Here is a 20,944-nt window from a genome sequence, read left to right as displayed (position 1 = left end):
TTAAAAATGTGCAATGTGGTTGTGATGCACAGTGTAAAAGGACCATGCAGTCTATGATTTTTGCCATCAGCATTTTCTGCTTTTCATTTTTTCATTTCTACCCATATAAGGATTCATCTGGGGTCAGATTTTTATCCTGTATAACATGCCAGTCTACCAAATTAGAGACATACTTACTTATATGAAAAGATATAAAGATGAGCATGTTCCAAAATACAGTCATCATTCTGTGTATCAGAAAAATGAAATAATATTCAGTTAGATATTACCTGTCAGCTCCACTGGCAGAAGCTACTGAGTATGTGACATGAAGTCCCTTCACTTCTCCAGAAATGCTCAGGAAGAGGGGTTCAGCCATGTCTTCTATGCTACAGCAAAGTGTGAGGTCTTTCAGCTCCCCCTGTAAAGCAAAGAATCAAGTTTCCTTGGGAATGAAGCATCTATCACAGAAGAAAGGCAAGGTATTTATTTTTAAAACTGTGTAAACTTCCCTGGATTAAACCCAGAACAACAGAATTGTGAGAGGTTTTACTGAATTGTTTTCAGTGCATTTTCTGCAGCATCAGAGCTGCTTAGAAGGCAGCGCTGAGGTAAAAAATTAGTGGCTGTTTCTCAGCTTTGTACCTGCAGCTGTCTGTGAGCCTAAAACTGCTCCATTACTGATTTCTGACATAATTCCTATGCTCCAAGTATTGAATCATAGAATCATTTAGGTTGGAAAGACTTCTAAGATGACTGAGTCTAAACATTAATCCAGCACTGCCAAGGCCACCACTAAACCATGTTCCCAAGTGCCACAGATACATAATTTTAAATAATAACTCTGATAGTACAGAACACCTACTTTTAAGCAAATAAATGAAACCCAAGTCTCCAGTGACTGTAATGGGAACTAAGACACCATATCTATAGGAAGATCCTGTATTTAGCTGCTTTAGCTCAGGTATTTCAATGCCCTTGTAAAGTATTTTTCTGAATTCCTAGAGTTTGTAAGCTCTGCTCCTGTATTTTGCAGATTCTCAGTCCCATCAGCCCCTTTTAAGTTTTCAAATATCAAAATGTTATGAACCTAGCTGCATTCAGAAAACCAAATATACACTGTATATGCCACTCTGCTCCTTATCATTCCAGATAATCCAAAGTGAGGATCTGTATGCTCCAAGAAGAGTGATAAGCATTAAGAGCAATTGTACAGGACTTCAAGAAAGGAAGAAAACAGGAACAGCTGAGATATAAAGAAACAGGGCAGAAATTGCACACCATGTACACTTCTTTAATTCTTGCTTTCAACTGTGGTATCCCTAAAGCAAAGTCATTTCAGAGATATTTTCTGGGAAAAAGAGCACGTGGTTTTGTACACAGAATTTCTTCCTTTTGCCAGATGGAGGTGAGATGAAAAAGCCAGTGTTGCTGTTTTTATAAAAGTGCATCATATAAAACTTGCGAACTTACCACAGTGTCAGCTGACAGCTCTATGCAGAATTCCCTCTCTTCATTTGGGCCTAAGGTGCCACTGGCAGGGGACACCACGACGGAGCAGGAGCCTGCCTGGCTTCCAATGGGCTGCCAACAGAAAGGACACTCAGCTCATGCTGATTCCCTCACATTGTCTCTTTTGAAAACACCAAGCTATTCTCAGGGTTAGGACACTTCCAGGCAGCAGCACCTACATTTTGTCAAGACTGGCTTTACAATTCCCCATGGGTGGTAAGATCCTCATACCTACACTCACTCCAAGTAACTTCAGGTGCCCCTGAGGCTGCTGGGCTGGGAGCAGAGCCACTCCCATCCCTCTCACAGTCTCAGGCCTTTCCAGGGTGCACCCAATCTATCTGATACCAGAGCAGGTCCCAGATGTGCCCCACCTCTCTCCACTACAGATGTGGGGGAGACACAATCCTGGTGTTGGCACCTTCCCTAAGTGACCAGCATGGAATGTACCCAGGGCTTCCACTCATTTCTTCACACATCAACATCACACATCAGGAAAAATGCTCTAGATATTCCTCCCAGGCTCCAGATGCTCCAAAGTGTTTTCCTGTAAGTCCTATACCATGTACATGCTCTGGTAGGATCCCTTGGGCACCTGAGGACATCTGGAGGGGCACTGAGTGCTTTTATGTAGAAAATTGAGCTAAACTTTGGATGTCATATGTGATGGATGCCAGATCTGAATGACCAAGGCACTGACCAATTTCCATTGACTGAAAAGAGATTTCAGACACAGCTTAAAAACTGACACTAAATTTAGGTCTCCTACTCTGTAAGCTGAATCCCAGCCAGAATGTGAATTCAGACACAATTCAGAATTCAGACACAATCCAAAAGCACTAAAATTTCTTTGTTTTACTAAATTAAGTGCAAACCCTAAACTACTATGGTACTTTGTTTAACACCCTGGTAGCTTTACATCCTATGACCCTTCACATCTGCTCATCCATTTTCCCAGGCATCCACAGACAGTAAGAACATAATGAAATCAGCTGGTAATTAATCTTTTAATAAACGTTGGTCTAAAGCTGAAATTCTGCTTCCAAGCCAATAAAACAGCAATGACTACTCAAAAGACACATCAGAAAAGCTTTTAAGAATAGTCATTATTTGTATTTCCTACAGAAATTGCAATTTCCATCCCTGCTGTATTCTTCACCCATGAGAAGAGCATTTACCTTTCCCCATAAGTATTTTGCTGGCAGCAGTGTCTGGTTAAAAAGTTTATTGGTTGCTTTGACAGGAACTCCAGTATAAATTTCATTGAATACTAGATGACTAGATATCAGGCACACTTGGGGGGTCTGAACTTCAACAAAAACAGGAAGATGACTGGAAATAAACACACAGATGGTCTATTGTTATTGTTAATGAAACGTGCTAGACATAAAACAGCATGCTGGGAAGAATGATGTTTATGTTTATTTAGCAATATTAGAAATTTGATAGTTCATTGATAGGTTACACAACCCCACTGTGAGTTCATAGTTTTGTTGCAGGAGGGAAAACTACCTGAAGTGAAAACCAGATGTGAACCTCAGGGAAAACAAAACAAATGCTGCTTTTCCTCCTTACCTTCCTTCTCCATTCTCCACCTCCAGTTCCAGCACTGTCTGGAGACGCTGGCACTGCAGTGATGTGAAGTGAACTGAAACTGTGCACAGACCCAAAGGAGGAATTTCTCCAGCTGATGGCTGGATGGTGAAGGTGGATACCTGGGAGACGAGAGAGGGAACAGAAATTTTTCTGACATGTGCAAAGCAAGGGTAAAATGCTGAAGCCACAGAATCTAATTAAGGCTTCCAAGTGTCTAATTTTTCCTCAGATGTTTCCTTTCTCTCTACCCCTCGAGTCCCACCTGGGTTGATGTCAGGAAGCACAGTGGCAGCTTTGTGAAAGCCTGGCTACACAAGGAGGCAGGGCTTTGCTTCAGTCAGAGCCAAGGGCACAGCAGGGTCAGCTGTGCATGGACGGACAGGGATAATGAAGGAGAAGCAATGGACTGACAGGGAACATGAAGGAGAAGCAATCAGCCTCAGCAGCACCACCTGCTCCCAGGCAGCAGCAAGGTGCCACAAGGGGAAAGGTTCTTGGACAGAAGGGTGAGGAAGGAGGGTTGGGAGAGTGGCACAGGAAGAGCATCAGCAAGGAGTGGGGCTCAGATTCTGGTCCAAGATGCTGATGTGGGTGTGTGGGAGGAGTGTTCAGCAGTCTCAGCTCTGTTAAAGCCTTGAACTCTTACTTACAGCAGCAGCAGCTGAAATAATTGTCAGTCAAGAAATACTCTGTGTCTCTGTGGATCAGGCTGGCAGAGGATTTGTAATAAAGGGAAATGGAGAAAAATTGTAAAGAAACATTCAATCTCAAAAGCACTCATGCACTTATGAAACTGTGCAGGACTAGTTTTGTAAAAAGTTACAACAATAAGAACTTCTGATAGCTGGAATGAATAATACAACTCCTAAGCAGAAGAAATAAAATATCTAAGGAGGGACTACAGGCAGCTGCAGCAGTGACTTACCTCTTCATTCCTTTGAGCTAGAAAAACCTGGCTTTCTTGCATCCTCCACTGTGCTGGCACCTGAGACAGATTATTAATCTCAAAGGTTCTTGACACAGTCTCACCCTGCTTAGTCAAACCAAACTGGAGTGATGGAACATCAATACAAAGAGATGGACCCTAGGACAGCAGGAAGCAGACTTTAGAATGGACACCTCTGCCAAAACTGCTTCATTAAGAAACATGTCATTATCTAGGATTAACATTTGATTTCACAGAGAATATCAGAAACCAAATGCACTGTGTAATGCAGAAAAATTCTGTGTGTCATGGGAATATCAACATTGACTCAATAGTCACTATAGCAAAAGTAACTCCTGTTTGTCACCACTTCAGATTTCTCAAGCCATTGAGAGGCATAAAAGCTTTATTTGGACAATGGCCAGGCCACACAGCTCATCCTCCTGCAAGACTGAACTGCTCCTTACCTTAAAGGCAGCCTCAATATGCAGCATAACTGGCTCTGGACACAGCTCAACATGACACGGCAGCTTACGGCTGATGACCCCAGGTTTGCTCCCAGAAATTGCCAGCAGAAATTCACAGCAGAAATTCACATCTAGAAGAGAGAACACCAGGCTCCTGTCTCGCTTTTATGTAAGAAACCACCTGCTTCAAGCATGAAGCTACTGGAATCAAGTTAAGTCTCCTGCTGGCTCCACAGGGCTGGAGATCAGGTAATTTTTCAGTTTGCACTGTAGTGCTCTGTGACTGTCATAAATTGATATAATCAATTACTGTCTCTTTCATTAATTACTGCTTGCAAGTCACAGAAACTTTACCTATGACACCAGTACGAGGCTCAACTTCAATGATCTCACAGTCTGTGATTCTCTCCCATGTGTACTTGATCAATGTTTTGCTGTTGTTCCACAGCTGAAACAATTAAAATTAATGAGACAATTAATGCACTTTAAGCTTTCAGAGCAGCAAGTCAGTTTGCTGAGAGCACTGATACACTGCAAACTGGGTTTTGAGTCATCATTTATTTAACAGTGTCTCCTTCACATAGGTGAAGGTGTTCCCTCAAACCTGAAGAGACTCCATTAACAATTCATTCCAAGAGCATGATCATATTTGGGACTCTTAAACTTCCCCCCCATTTTTTAAAAATGTAACAGAATTTCTAAGCATAAACTGAAAATCTTTTGAGTGCAGCTTTTTTTTTGCCAAAAGTTCTATTTGTGAAGGAGATACAAGCTCTTGAAATGTTTGGCCTGCTCTTCAGATCTAGTCAAAACATTATTTCTTAACTACAGCAAATAACTTTGTTCTCTGAAGTACAATTATCTCTAAGCATAGTTCAAATTCTTATCTTTTTAAGACTAAAAAACACCAATTGGAAACTGCAAAGGATGTTGTTATATCATCAGTAAGTGGCTTAATTACATCTACCACATGTGTAGTTATACTGGGTTACTGGGAAGTATAAATTGAAAAAAAAAAGTTCTAGGGAGAGAAATCTTAAAACCAAAAGCTGATTAGCAGGATCTCTAAGAAAAAATGGGAAAACCATTAACTGGGAAATGTCTTCCTGCCTGGCTCTTGCCAACAGGCCTGTTTTTCCTAAGTGAGTCTAAGATCAAAATTATCCTGATCTATAGTGAAGGGGCTGCTGTGTGAGGGACAATTGCAGCAGCATTCTGTCCCAGAATGGCCAAAGAGAAATTACCAGAACCTGCAGGAAAGAATAATATATAGGAAGCTGCAGCATGTGTGATTTTTGTAGCTCTTCTGTGCTTCCTGTATTCTTTGCATGAACAGTGCCTCAGTTATGAACTAATTTAATCATCCATTGACTATTCCTCCCAGCTGGAAAACTTTTACACTACAGGAGTGACAAAGTGATAAGCAAGAGGTTAGGGACCCAGAAAAACATTGAGTAGGGTCAAACTCTGTGGTATCAAAGTAGAGAGATGAAAAAGGAACAAAGGCTCTGCCTGGAGTGAAGGGGTGAGCAGGCTGGGTAGGGCATTTCAGTGCAGACCCTTCTGGATTCATGGCCTCCTTTAAAAACATTTCAGGAAAACTAAAACAACAATGTCTGTCTGATATCTTCTAATAACACCCATGACATCCAGTGACACAAACCACGTGACAACAGTGAAGTGAAAAGCACACAAACCTTAAATTTTTTCTTGACATTTACACCAATGAAATTTTCTCCAGGGATAATAATGGCATATGGTTCCAGAAGAAGATTGTATGGTTCTGTTGAGCCTTTAACTTCTATTTTCAGTGCTATTACATCCTCTACTCTGCATTCTGGGATGTTCTGAAGCATCCTCTCTTCTACTAAACTTTGGGAGGAAATATGGTAGAATCATTAAATATGTTAAACCTGTGTTAAATTGGATCCTGTCTTTTAATTGCCAGATCAAAACTGATAACCATCACAAGTTTCTCAAGTACAGACTGCCTGTGGGCAATTAGCTCAGCCAATTAAAAACTTCATTATACTTTAAGGTATTCTAGCTGTCCCAGTCTGTCCATGAACAAGTATATAAGTGACATACTGCTGTGACAAAGAGTAACAGCAGGAAACCCTGGAAAATAAGCAGACAAAATGACAGTATTATCTTTTTCCAAGAGAGGAAAAGCTTGGGCCAGGCATGTGTCCAGGCATGGGGGAGGATATCAGAGATGCTCTTTGTACCACAGCTACTTGTGCAGATAATATTCTTTATACTTGTCAATCCATCATCACCAGAAAGAAGAAAAATCCCAATAACTTAACATAATAGCACAGATAAATTGTGGCCATATGGGAGATGTTTCTCAGCTTACCAAGGTGAGTCTGGGGTGTTCCTCACTATCATCTGCAGCACACTGTGATAACTCTTCAGCTGCACAGATGAAGGAGAAAAAGATTTTAGTGTCAAGTAATCATTTATGCTGAAGATCAAAAAAAGATTGAAGAGTGGTTTACATGTAAAGGATAAATGATCACCATCAGAGTACTAAGTTCTGATAAACAATATTCAAACTCTGGAGTTACTAAAAGAAAACATATTTGACTGCAAAACATTAAGCCAGATTCTGATCTCATGGTATAGGGTTCCAAGAAAAATACTCATTTTTGACATGCCTGTTATTATTTCCCCTGTATATTGCATACTACACACAAGCATCTGCAAAGGCTCCCCACAGTAAGCTCAATACTGCTGTACTAATTAAGAAGTTTCTTCCAACTGCTCCAGAATATTCAGCTGATTGACCATCAATCTGATCTGGAGTAAGAAACATGACTTTTCCATCATGGGAAGAGAATGCCCTCTGTATTTTAATGGAGGAGGGAAAAAAGAAACACAGAAAAAGGCCTTAAATCTGATAGGCTATACAAAAGCTTCATTTGTTTGTAGACTAATTTTGATGAATATTTTAATTCAATATATATTCTAGGAACTATTTATTTTTAAAAAGCCAATTAATTTCTCTTCCATACAAATTGGAGGTATTTATTATGTCTGTCAATCAACACTGCATGGGACATTCCCACTCTTGGGCTTTCTTTGGATCAGGTTTCTCTAGATACAGTGAGCTCATGCTCCTTATTTACAGGGGAGCAGAAACTGAGAGAACAGCATTCTCTGGGCTAACTGCATTCCTACATCCCTGCACCCCTCTTACCCACAGCTGCACACAGCATTTCTCTGCTAAAGGCTCCCACTATCCCCTTAATTCACCACTCAGCTGTTCACAGAACCCATTTCAAGCCTAAAAAACTACAGCTGGAAACAGTTTAAATCATCAGTGTTTGTTAACCAACTTATTTAGGCTGGAGTAGGTACAAGGCACATCCCCCAAGAAGAGGGGGAAGGCTCAGGAGCTGGTGGAGGAGCTCACAGAGGGTGAGGGTGGTAACTTCACCAGCCAGCACAGCTGCAGTGTGGGGATGTGTCCACAATTTCAGTGTAAAATGAACTGTGACCAGTCAGTCCCCAAAATGACATGAGATCAGAAACTGTCTCAAATTTTGCAGTCAAAACATGTTTTCTTTCAGTAACTTTCTACATTTTGAACGCTGTTTATCAGAGCATAGTACCAGCTAATTAAATTTAATTTAGAAAAGTTGCACAGCAAGGATTTTATGACTTGAATAAAAATACACAGCTGGAGGTTGTAGATAGGAAGGAATCACAAGCCATACCTCCTGTGGAGCATAAGTGAGAATAAACTCATGATCTGCATAGGGAAGCAAAACGCCCTGCTCAGGATTTAGGGAGAAGGCTGACTCTGGGTCTTGACTATTTTTGACCTCTGTACAGTCTGCAGTTTCTTCTGGTATTAATGGTTTCAGATTAGGCTTTGTTATCTGCCAGAAGAAGGGAAGCTCTAAATTGCTGCAAAGAAGTCAATGAACAACAGAAAAGCTATGATTAAAAAGTCAGATATGTTTGAGTAAAATATATTAAGAAAATGTTCAGATTCTTTTTCCAGGTAGGAAATTCCTCTCTTTACAGATTACAGGGGTTTGACTTCCCAGTTTTTGTGAGTCACAAAGTTGCTGAGGCATCATAGAGTCAGAGTATGTAAATCATACAAATATGTGAAAGTAAATTCCATAAATGTATAAGATATCTTAACACTTTCTTGCCTTATTTGAACTTGTCATGCAATCCAGGTTTCAGAAACTCTGCAATTCTTTTTTCAAAGATCTGGGATGAACAAGACTATTCCTGCTGACAACAGTACATTTGCCTTGAATCACTGCTGATGACCTACATCATATTCTGAATTTAATCCAAATGCAAGATGTGGTCTTAACATGTCAGCAAACACAATGGCTCCATCTAAAATTATAGCCATGGCTCTGCCCCACTCTGTAATCCAGAAAAGGTTGCTTAACTAGGTTGTTTCAGCAGAAGTGTTTTCCATGGAATGTCTTCATGGGTTTGAGAATTTTGCTCATGCTGACCTCAAAAATTCTGCCTTAGTAAGGGGGAGGAATTTGAAAGTATCACTGATAAAACTGGACATTTACAATTTCTTGTATCACTTTCTGTAGCAGAAAGAACGTTTCTTCTTCCTGCTTCCATGGAGTTTACTCTCAGCCTGGCCAGCTTTGTTTTATACAAATGCTGACACCAGATGTGCAGGGAGTGCTGTGGTGAGTACAGCACAGAGAAAATGTGGAAATTGGCTCAGTCACATCCTTTGTCAGTTTACAATATCCAGTTCACCAATCACACTTTCTTTACTCAAACATCAGCCTGTTCTGGCATTATGCATGTGTGATTTCCAGGCCACAAAATAAACTTCCAGATATTAACTGCTTGCAAACAGCAATTTAGATTAATGGTCCTAAACCCAGCACTGACCTGCTCACTGCTTTGACAGTGTACAGCCTCTATCTGCTGCAATCATGCACAAGTGTATTTCTGATTAAATAAAGTCTGATTGATTCTGAGCAAAATCAGGATGCCACTATGTTCAGTATGGTGTAATTGTCCATAAGGAAACATTAGCTGACTTCAAACTGAATATGTATTTAAATCTGTAAGGACTCAATAGCAAGAACCATGTGAGAGTTTTAATGTGAGTTAATTACACACTGGGCTCCCATTTTGATCCAGTGGAGTCCAGGATGTATTATGATTTTTCTTTAGGAGATGTTCCAGTCAGAATTGTATGCTTGGAAGCATCTGTTCCCTGCACTAAAGGAAAAGAGCGCTCATCTCAGTTGCACAAGTGTATACAGCAGACATTTAAAATTAAATTAAATCTCACCTGGATCACTCTGTATTTCCTGCAACCATGTATATTTATGATCTTTTGTAGATTTATCTCTATCAAAGCAAATATATTGACCTTGGCTAATGGTTGCCACAACACCTGAACAATGTACAACATTCCCTGAACTTTAATTACCAAATAAGGAGAAAAAAGAAGCAAAGATTCTGCAAGAAGTTTATCAAGGGCATGAAAATTTCTCCAGCTTGAGAGAGCAGAGTGTGACAAATGAGATCCCTGGCAGCATGCCCACACTGCAGAGTATTACTCTGACAGCAGCTACCTACGTGGAGTTCCTTATGACCAGGATCTTGTCCTTAGTGCTCCGGGGGTTTTGGGGCTCAAAGCGTATGAGGTGCTGTGCTGTGGCATCAGTGACTTCACCCAGCAGAGCTTTGCTTTCTCCTCCTGTGACAAACAAAAGCTCCAGAGCAATCATCTCTCCAAGCCCTGGAAGAAATAATTAGGTTTTGCTGTTTACCATCTGACTATTAAGATAGTTCACATCATGTAATTAATGTTCTTTATTGATTATATCTGGTGTTTCCTCAAGTTTCAGAACTCCAATGTGTTAATTGTACAATCCTGATGTTGTGTTTATCAATAAGTATTAACAGAGACCTTCTGTTCATGAATTTCATAGACAGGGATTTCAGGGCCACAGCCTCAGCTCACTTACATCAGCATGGTTTCACTGAAGAGAGCAGGGTGTTTACAGGGGTTGACAATGTGGCTCCCAGATGTTTTGAGCAACAGATTAAAATTAAAATAAGCAGCAAATGAAGTATTAAAAAAATCCAAAGTAAATACATGTGACAAAGTGATTCATTAGATGACAAACCAAGCCTCATGTTATAGCACTCACAGTTATATTACAGTACAAGCACCAACATTTACATGAATTTGAACTGGTTTCATTAGTTAATCCAAAGACTGCCTGCCTCAAAAGGTCCAAATGAGGTTCATTTCTGCCCTGTAACACCTCGTGTTTCATAGCTTGTCAAGTTATCTTACTGACAGAAAAGTAAAAGAGATGAGTTGCACCTGGCAGCTGGTGTTCTTTTCTGTGACTTGGTGATATTTTACATTTGGATTTTTGCCTACTGAAGGTTAAGAGCTCAATGTTTTCTGAATCCAGTGTATTCCATGCACTGGGAAGGAGCAGCAATAACAATACCAAAAAAAAAAAAAAAAAAAAAAAAAAACCAGCAGGGGACACATAAGGTATTTGCTTAATCCAATTACATAAAATGTTACCATCACTTCATGCCAACAATTACCACTCACATTATCTGAATATCTACAGAATTAGAAAAGTGCTAGGAACAAACCTGTGACTGTTACAAATTTGGTTGGATAATTGTCACACAAAATGGTGAATGTTTGCTGCGAGGCTTCTGGCAAAGAGGGGAAAAACACAACCTGAAAGAGAGAAGGGAAATAGCAAGGTCTGTAACTGTTTTCTCTCCCCTAAGCAATACACTTCAATTGCAAATATTCCCTGAAGGACAGTTTCAGTAATTAGAAATTAAAAGCAACACTTGCAAGAAACAGAATCAACTTTTGCTCACATAAACCCAAACTTGCAAGGTCCAGCCAGGTCTTCTAAAATTATCTTGCTTGTTAATTTATTTTGTGAAGCAAAAAACTTTTCTACAGCAGTTGGCACTAACCTGTACTGTTGCATTCTGCCCTGGAGCTAGCTCCAAACCAGCAGGCTGGATCCCAAAAGGATCCTGTACCACAAAATCAGCAGTGGCAGCCACCTAAGGTATCAAAACAAACGAACAAACAGATTAATAAACTTAATGGATCAGATTGCTGTGTTTAAAACTCAGATTTACCGAAAACAGGCATTACTCTACAACATCACTGTTCTCCCTGATACCATACATTTTTTCCACACATCTCAAAAGAGTCTGGCTCATAAATATGGTTTAATTAAAAAATAAAATTCTCCCTGCTTTATAATGACTTTGGTGAAAGCAGAAGGGAAAGTGCAGTCTCTGAAGACAAATGACAGTGTCAGAAGCCCTAATATTCATGTTCACAGCAGAACAGCTCCACCTGAGAGAGGGGCTCTGTCTGTTTCTACATACCTAAAACTCACTTTGAGTTGGAACTGTAAAGTCTCTGGAGGGACAACCTGGCTCATCTTCTCTTTCTCCAGCACCAAAAATGCCAGTCTGCCTGTCCCATTTTATCTCCTTTGCCCATCCCTGGTTTGTGATGGGCAGCTACAGACAGAACAGGACTGGATTGGATTGCTGTGTCTACAGGTGCAGCAAGGTCAGTAAGGGATGGTTTTGTTGAGGAAGGAGAGGAAATTACCTCAAGCAATGCTAGAGCTGACAGCATTTCTATTTGCTTCAAGGGCAAGGGTAAAGTTTGAGCCAGTTTTCCTTCCCCTCATCTATGCCTCAGTTTACCCCTCACCTGAGCAAGGCAAGCTCTCCCACAGGAAAACCAGAGCACAAGAAGGATGTACAGCCATCCAGGGAGACTGGTTTCCAGGATAAAGTGAATTCCTGAAGGAATGGCACAATGCAGACATCCCCAGCAAGGCCTTATGACTTCTGTGCTAACACAACATGATTGCTTAAAAAGCCTTCACACCAGGGCACCCACACCATGCTGGGTCCAGCACTGCCCTTCTGATCACTCACCCCGGAATCAGGAGCTGGCCAAGCTTTCCCTGGCATTATGGAGAACTTCCCAGTCCTAACTCCCTCATTTCTGCACAAAATTGTTGTTGTTTTTATTCCTCCAACAAGGCAGGAACCACAGTTTATACAGTCAGGCACTGCAAGGAGTAACACAGAAAATCAGACTCCAGAGAGAGCAAAGGCTGCTGATTAAAAAACTCTTTACAGACATTACTGCATGAGACCACACCAGGTTTTGCAATCCTAAACCCCCTCAAACTCCTTCCATTTCAAAGTTGGACAGTGCGAGATGTGTATTTTTACATTCATCTTACATTTTAATGATGTAAGATGATCTTTCCTCCTTAAAGATTATTGAATGATAAAATGATGATATTTTTAGAAAACCTCAGTATAACAGGTAAGGTGAATTTACAAAAAAATCAAAACAAATTTTTGCAAAAGTAATCCTGTTTATTATAGTTGAGCTTAGATATCTGAGAGGTGCAGGTATACCAATCCATTAATTGCACATTCAATGAACATTAATTAATAGCATTAATTAAAAACTAAATCATAATTCCATAATATTTATAATTAGTAATTACAATTGGGAGTTCGGGAATCAACAAAACACAAACCTAGAAATGTGGCCCCTACTCACTTCTCTAATATAGTGAGCAAGAAGAGCCTAAGATGGCAAGAACAAATCACTGAGGAAAAATCCAACAAGATTACATCTCAATAACTAATAAATCTGGATAAATGAAAATGAGATAGATATCAAAATGCAGAAACTGCACTGTCAATTTTTTCCACATTTGTTTTGTGACACAAAATTGAAGACAGTCACATAAAAAAACCCCAAGTCTGCTTAACTTTAGAGAAATTTAGTATTTGGACACCACTGACATGTTAATACTGGAAGTGATACTTTAGCTTGGACTGGGATGACAAAAGATTCTGATACTTGACTCTCCACTAATATATGATCTTCATACTCTCCCAGACATTCAGGAATAAACTGGACTGTGTACTGGCATGCCATCCCAGGAGCAATCATTCCTCCCTTTCCTGGATATTTTCCTTGGGGGTAAAAATAAAAACAAAAAAAAAAAGGCAGAAAATTAAAACAAAAATTAAAACCTCCCCAGATTGGCAGTAGTATTTATGATCACATCTTCCTCTGGAAAGATGCCTGTAAACTCCCCCCATTTATTGCCTAAATCAAGCTGATAAAAAGGGATGAGCACAAGAAGCCTGGCAGTGCAATCTGAGAATGTGCACATGTTCCAGGGAGCTCAAAGATTGCTTTGTCTGAAATATACTCCTCAGAAACACAGAAAATAGTGAGGAGAAACTTAGAGACATTTCCCAGCTTTGCTTTACCACAAGACAAAAGGGCTTCCATGGAGGCACCTAACTTCTAAATATTCCTCCAATTCTTGGGGTGTCACAATCTCCCCAGGCAATTTATCCCAGTGCCTGGTTATCCTACTGTGGGAAAGAGAATTTTCTTAACTTTCTAACCTATCCCTCTGCATTGCAGTGTGTTATTTCTTGCCCTCTTCTCATAATTTTTTTAAGTGGAAACTCCATCTGTTCCTAGATAAATTTTGGATAAGACTCAATCTAGGTAGTCCATGGACACAATTCAATCTAACATCAAACATTTTAATTAAGTCTTCTTGAATTCCTCATTAGACCACCTCAATCTGCTTCTGAGTTGCATGTGAATGGCCCCAAGTCAGCTTTCAGTTTCTAAAGAAGTGAGCACTATGGCTAACAGAACCAAACAGAACTTCTCTGGAAAATCTTTGTTAGAGCAGGTAAATTAGATTTTGTATGTTAACATTTTAAAGGTAGAAAAGAACCCTTACCTGGCCAAATGAAAAATACTGAAGAAGAGGGAGGGATAAGTCTCACATGTTGACCTGTTGAAGTGATGTTCCGTACCTCTACAGTCATCTTCATTAAAAAAAAAAAATAAAAAATGCTCCATTTTAATTATCATCACTCATTAAAATATTTGCAATTCCCTGGTGCTACTGCTAGGAGTAACTACTTCATCATCACAACCAACCCCAAAATCCCAGTTTATTCAAAGAGGCTGAATCAGACAGTACCAAAACAAAGCAGAGACTGAGAAGAGCCCATTTAGTCTTCACTGGTTTGTGTGTCAGTGGCAGGTGTGGTGGAAAATCTTCAAGGAAGTTAGAGGGTCATAAATTCAATATACAGAAGAAACTCAGATTTTTATTAAAATTCAGACAGGCCAAACTTTGGGTGAAATATGTAGATCATAATAGGATATAATTCTTTAGGGAGGCAGAATTAACTCTCTACAAAGAACCTTCTCACCTCATAAACCTGCCCAGCTTTATCATACAAAAACAGGACAGAAGGTGGACTGGCAAGAAACACAGGAACAAATGAGGTATCACTGAAAGATTAAAAAAAAAAGGAGACATTATCTTACTGCCTGGTTCTCGAAATACTGATAAAACAAGAAATTGCAAAATGTCTCCTTTGGCAAAACTAAAATATCATACAACATACTTTGTTATTAAGAAACCATATTAAAAATTTAGCTCAAAATATCTCTGGGTAAATCCACAGCAATTTCTATAGAGGAGCTCTGTTCATTGCAGCCCAGAATCCAGAAACTGTACACACTGCATACCCTTTGGCATCTTCTGCTTTTCTTCTGGCTATGATTTCTTCCACTTTGTCTTGAGAAATTACAAGAGATTTGCCTCCATCCAGAGTATTTGGTGGGAAAAAGCGTGGATTCTTCAAGTAATTCTGTCTTTTCTCAAGTCTGGAGAGGTACTCACTCAATTCCTCTGCTTTCCAAGACTTACTCTCTTTCCTGGCTCGTTTCTGTGAGTCTTTAGTTTTCTTTGAAAAACAAGAGTGCACAATGAAACGCAGTGATCTTGAGGATGAGGAAAAAGGGAGCTGCATGTGTGTAATTAAAGCTACACAGCAATGAAAATTTATTTGGAAAATACAGTATTTCTCCTTCTTTAACAGAGTAAATATAAGTACTGGAGTCAAATCAACAATGGGTTGATATTCACCATTTGTTGCAGGAAGAGCAACAGGCCTTACAAATCAGGCAGACTAAAAGTAAATTGTAAAATGTACCTTACTGATGGTTTTAGCCTCAAGGCTGGAGTCTTGGACAGAGGACAGAGCTGAAGACTCACTTGTCACACTGTCAGGTAAGTAGATAGTCTCATCCAGTGAGAAAGCACGTTGTCTATGTGTCCCTTTCAGGTATCCAGGCTCTGATTCTCCTGCAATTCAAAGAAAAAGAAATTCTGTAAGAGGGAAATATGAATAGCAAACATTTAGTCTAAGCATAGGTGTATGGGTTTATTTTAAGGCTTGTTGCTGGCAAAAATCCTCTAGAATTCAATGTATTTTTAGAACTTATTTTGTACAACCAAAGCTTAGTACTTTAATAAGAAAGCTTTCAGAAGCACTAATTAAACAGGCTGTGTACACTTATATTACTCTCAGAAAGATATGTTAACCTTGTAAGGGAAGTGAGATTTTTATTTTTTGTTTGGAATTAGAATGGAAAAAAACAAAACACAAATCTTGAAATCTGTGACTAAGTTGATTGCCCTGAAAGGTTTGTTTTGGCTTGACTGAAAAACTTCATTTCAATGATCCTAAAACCTTTCATCTTGGCTCACATATAAATAAAAGAAGTAATCTTGACATTGCCCAAAATATTTTCCTTACTGACCTGCATGTGCAAATAAAACCAATGTATTTCCAGAACTGGAAAATTTTAAACCCTAAATAAGGAATACAATTTTATCTCATTGAAAATAGTTTTTACTTTAATGCAACTACTTCCATTCTTTAGATACAATATGTAGATGCAGCTTTTGTGTAATGAAATTGGATGGGGACAGAACAGTAATGCAGTTTTTGTGTGAGATGGGAAGAACTGTAAATAAATGTGCAATAATGATCAAATATCATATTTAAGAACATCTAAACTCAGTAGCTTTGAATTTATCAATTATACTTTGAAAATATGTTCTTAGTGGAATCTTATGCTTAAAATACTTGAGTCCCTTCTGCTTTGGCAGAAAACTATAAAAATATACTCAGATCTGCTACATACTCCAATACTTCAATTACAGAGTGTTCTAAAAAGTCAAAATTACTTTCTGCTTCAAAAGTTACCTTTTGGTGCTTTGGCAAGAGGTAATTTCTCAGTGATGTAATCCTCAGGACAGATTAAATTATTTTTTCTGAGAAGTTCATTATTCACAATCCACCGAAAAGAGGATGCCACTGCACAGTAAAGCCAACAAACAAACAAACAAACAAAAAAATCAAAAAAGCAAAATAATAGCCCCTTAATACAGACAATCTTGATCAATCCAAAGTAATGTTTTTACACCTCATCCCTATTATATTATATTATATTATATTATATTATATTATATTATATTATATTATATTATATTATATTATATTATATTATACATATCTCATATATATTATATATACATTATAATATATATGTTATATTGTATTATACAGAATTCAATACATATTATATTTTATAGAAAATAATCTGGTATTTTAATCCCAAGACTTGGACATGCATCTCCACAATTCTAAATTCAGTTCAAACCCAGCTAAGCACCCTCTGGAGAAATATTTAATCTGTTTGTTGCTGCTACATATCAAGGTATGTATTCTTGTAATATTTAGGTGGTAACCCCTGAATCCAAATTAAATACCTTGAACATGAGCTGGTTGTTTAGTTTCTCAGTGTTAAACACGTGTTACTCTACTTGAACCTCTGCACAAAATCTTTCAAAGTTGCTCTGTTGATGTAAAGCCAACCCCAAACTGGTGTCCAGGAACCATAAGCATGTACTGGGGAGCAACACTGCAGAACCCTCACCTGGAGGCAGCCCCAGTTTAGGGAAATCTTTCCCTGCATGAATCTTCATCTGCTTTAGAACCCTTGCCTCCTCACGTTTTGCTCGGGCCTGGGCCCGAATGATCTCCTTTTCTGCTCTGTCAGCTTCTGTCAGTCGGCTCCTGTACTCAGCCAGAAGCTGCCACGGGCATGGGTGAATAAAGAGAAATTTGAGTTGTTACAGGCAGATGTTTTCTGTTTGTCTTTGAGAGGTAAACACAGACATATTTGTAAAACATCACCACTTTACAAGCATCAACTGGCCTGCTAAAACACTGTCATTCCATGATGACACAAACCAGAAAAAAAAACAACAGTGGCTCAAATCATCCAGCATCAGCCTCTACTTTTATCCACAGACAACATCTTTTGGACTGATGACAAGATAAGAAACCTGGGCCACTGATCAGCAGGTACAGGGGAAAGTTTTCAGCCAGTACAACAGGCATTTAAAGGGCTACTGCTTTCACTGCTTGTACTCTGTGTCTGAAAAGCCAACTAGAGATAATATCATGAAGGATCATGTGAGTATTACCTTACTTGAATGGTTCTGTGGGAAACTGTGCTCAACTAAATTTCCATTAAAATGTCAATTGTAGGATCAACACCTGCCTTTAAATTTTTTTTTTTTACAGAAGATCTAAGTAGGGACTAAAGAGCTCCAAACTCTGACTTGGTTTGGACTTGTACCTTCTCTAGCTCATCTGTATAACTGTCTTGATAAACACTGTCTCCTCCTTGGGACTCAATCCAGTTTGTTGCCATATCCTCCTCCAAAACACCTTCAGTGTACAGGTCCTTAAAGGCACTAGCCAGCACATGGGAGATATCCTGGGGGAAAGAAAAAGAGGATGTTTAGAGCTTAAAGCAAGAGATAACATGGAAAGAGACCACTGGGTGCATACAAACAGCTGTAATTAGCAAATGGGAAAAAGTACCCGGAAAGGGGATGTGTGTGCACATGAACACTGAGGTGTGGATGTCTGTGTGTGTGTGCTGTGGGACTGTGTGTCTGTGCTGGCTGGAAGTGTAGGAGATGGTGATGGACACAGTTCTCTGTGTGCAAGTGTGTGTGATGGTTTGTGCAGGGATGGGGCTGTGGGAGTGGGGAGAGTGCGTGGGAGGGAGATATGAGTGTTGTACAGGTGATATGTGTGTGTGTCAGTCCTTGTGCAGGGCATGTGTTTGTGCCCCAGGGTGTGTGAGGCTGTTTGTATGGGGGTTTGTGTGTGCAGGGCTCTGTGTGTATGAGGCTGTTTGTATGAGGGATCTGTATGAGCAGGGATGTGAGAGGTTGTTTGCAGTGGGGTCTGTCTGAGGCTTTGTGTGTTTGTCAGGCTGTTCATGGTGGGGTCTGTGTGTGATGCTGTTTACACGCGGCTCTGTGTGTGTGCAGGGATATGTGTGTGTGTGTGTGTGTGTGTGTGTGTGTGTGTGTGTGTGTGTGTGTGTGTGTGTGAGGCTGTTTGCAGTGGGGATCTCCGTGTGTGAAGCTGATTGCAGGGGGAGTCTCTATGTGCAGGAGGTCCGTGAATGTGTCTGTGTGTCCCAACGGGACAGGTCTCTGTTTGTGGCTGTTTTCAGGCTCTGTGTACAGGGCTGAGTTGCTGCTGGGGGCTACGCTATTTGTGCCCGTGCTGCCCGGCCCCACTGCGTTACCTGGGGGTCGCCGCTACGGCTCCCCTCATCCATGCCCAGCCCGGCGTCGGAGTCCGGCGCTGGAGCTGCTCCAGATTTGGGGCTCCCCTCAGCCATGCCCGGCCTGGCGCCGTGATCCTCTGTGCCGATATTCGGGCTGCCCTCAGCCATGCCCGGCCCGGCGCTGTGATCCGCTGTGTCGATACTCGGGCTCCCCTCAGTCATGCCCAGCCCGGTGCCGGAATCCTGTGTGTGTGAACTGGGGCTCTCCTCAGCCATGCCCAGCCCGGCGCTGTGATCCGCTGTGCTGATATTCGGGCCCTTCTCAGCCATGCCCGGCCCGGCCCTTCCTCAGCCTCCCGGCCCCGCCGTTGCCGAGTGACCGTGCGGGCGGGCAGGGCACGGGCGGGCAGGGCACGGCCTGGCGGGGTAATGGCGGTGCCTCCCCTTCCCTGTCCCCGGTGCCATCGCCCCTCACAGCCCCGCCGGCGCTCGGGGGGCTGAGTGCGGGATCCCGGGACTCTGAGGGGCTCGTAGCCCCTCTCTTCCCTGCCATGTACTCGTGAACTTTAAAGGACCAGTAGCCTCGTGACTTAAATAAAATACTGGCTTGAAACCTGCGAAGGGGATTTGGCCATGGCGGGGATTGTTCGGCCCTCCGCCGCTGTGCAGGTCGCGGGTGGGAGCTGAGGGAAGAGGCTGAATCCTGCCCTGATTGCCCACACATGGGACGGGGAGGTTGGGCTCATCCCTGCGGCTGGAACCGGGCTGGGGGATGGAACATTCATCATCAACTCCAACCCATGCATGGCGCTCTCTGCCTGCGGCGCCCTGGCTGTATACACTGGTTGCTAACAACAGGCTCCGCTGAATCCGCTGATATTTTCCATAGAAACCATCCCGGTGTAGATTTTCTCCTTGTCCTGCTTCTTTCTTTTCTTTCTTTTCTTTCTTTTCTTTCTTTTCTTTCTTTTCTTTCTTTTCTTTCTTTTCTTTCTTTTCTTTCTTTTCTTTCTTTCTCTTCCTCTCCTCTCCTCTCCTCTCCTCTCCTCTCCTCTCCTCTCCTCTCCTCTCCTCTCCTCTCCTCTCCTCTCCTCTCCTCTCCTCTCCTCTCCTCTCCTCTCCTCTCCTCTCCTCTCCTCTCCTCTCCTCTCCTCTCCTCTCCTCTCCTCTCCTCTCCTCTCCTCTCCTCTCCTCTCCTCTCCTCTCCTCTCCTCTCCTCTCCTCTCCTCTCCTCTCCTCTCCTCTCCTCTCCTCTCCTCTCCTCTCCTCTCCCCCTGCTCCACTCTTTTTGCTCAGTATGAAGGAACCTAACTGTGGCCCCGGGCTGCTCCATCACTTATGGGGTCATTTGGCTCTGTTGGTGAAGTTGGGCAATGTTATACCCTGAACGGAAAATAACTATGGCAAAAATAATTGGAATTTACCAACAGGTGTTTTTCCACCAGCAGATAAGCCAAAGGCTGTGGGTGTAAATCCCACAGCAGCCATGGGGGTGGTTGAAATTCAACTTGGTTTTTTTTTAGGTATATGGCACATGGGCTTGAGACTACAGTGTGTCACAAGCTTCAGGTCCTCAGCTCTCCAGAGTCTGCATTTGGAATAAACCACCAAATTAAAGCCAGAGACACTGATGTGGTTTTAATTTCCCTGTGAAAAAGGAAAGCTTGCCCAAGAGAAGGCTTGGCAAATCTGCAATATCCTGTTCCAAAGATTAAGGCAGAGAAATCACAGATGTCTGACAAGGATAGGACCAGATTAATAGAAAAGGTTCACAGCTTTCATAGAATCACAGAATCACTAAGGGTGAAAAGATCTCTAAGATCATTGACTCCTACCATTACTCCACCTTTGCTGAGATCACCACTAAAGCCTGTCACCACGTGCCACATCTACACGCTTTTTCAAGTGGGTTTT

General features: G+C 41.1%; 1 protein-coding gene across 1 annotated transcript in view; it reads right to left on the bottom strand.

Moving 5' to 3' along the window:
• The window catches only part of DLEC1 (DLEC1 cilia and flagella associated protein), a 33,482-nt gene extending 14,176 nt beyond the window's left edge, over window positions 1-19,306 (bottom strand). The window contains exons 1-23 of the mRNA XM_058037798.1: window positions 19,049-19,306; window positions 18,080-18,220; window positions 17,372-17,528; window positions 16,639-16,749; window positions 15,580-15,731; window positions 15,113-15,330; window positions 14,791-14,872; window positions 14,310-14,397; window positions 13,342-13,515; window positions 12,451-12,587; window positions 11,458-11,550; window positions 11,116-11,206; window positions 10,072-10,234; window positions 8,202-8,394; window positions 6,839-6,897; window positions 6,177-6,351; window positions 4,834-4,927; window positions 4,480-4,610; window positions 4,013-4,171; window positions 3,067-3,206; window positions 2,670-2,823; window positions 1,453-1,563; window positions 270-400 (exon numbers count right to left, since the gene is read on the bottom strand). Of these exons, the coding sequence (XP_057893781.1) occupies window positions 270-400; window positions 1,453-1,563; window positions 2,670-2,823; window positions 3,067-3,206; window positions 4,013-4,171; window positions 4,480-4,610; window positions 4,834-4,927; window positions 6,177-6,351; window positions 6,839-6,897; window positions 8,202-8,394; window positions 10,072-10,234; window positions 11,116-11,206; window positions 11,458-11,550; window positions 12,451-12,587; window positions 13,342-13,515; window positions 14,310-14,397; window positions 14,791-14,872; window positions 15,113-15,330; window positions 15,580-15,731; window positions 16,639-16,749; window positions 17,372-17,528; window positions 18,080-18,220; window positions 19,049-19,306 (3,212 nt within the window). The remainder of the gene's footprint in view (window positions 1-269; window positions 401-1,452; window positions 1,564-2,669; window positions 2,824-3,066; window positions 3,207-4,012; window positions 4,172-4,479; window positions 4,611-4,833; window positions 4,928-6,176; window positions 6,352-6,838; window positions 6,898-8,201; window positions 8,395-10,071; window positions 10,235-11,115; window positions 11,207-11,457; window positions 11,551-12,450; window positions 12,588-13,341; window positions 13,516-14,309; window positions 14,398-14,790; window positions 14,873-15,112; window positions 15,331-15,579; window positions 15,732-16,638; window positions 16,750-17,371; window positions 17,529-18,079; window positions 18,221-19,048) is intronic.
• Between the last annotated feature and the right edge of the window lie 1,638 nt (window positions 19,307-20,944).

The sequence above is a fragment of the Melospiza georgiana genome, chromosome 1, assembly GCF_028018845.1.
Source record: "Melospiza georgiana isolate bMelGeo1 chromosome 1, bMelGeo1.pri, whole genome shotgun sequence".
Lineage (NCBI taxonomy): Eukaryota > Metazoa > Chordata > Aves > Passeriformes > Passerellidae > Melospiza > Melospiza georgiana.
This window is presented reverse-complemented; position numbering and strand designations above follow the sequence as displayed.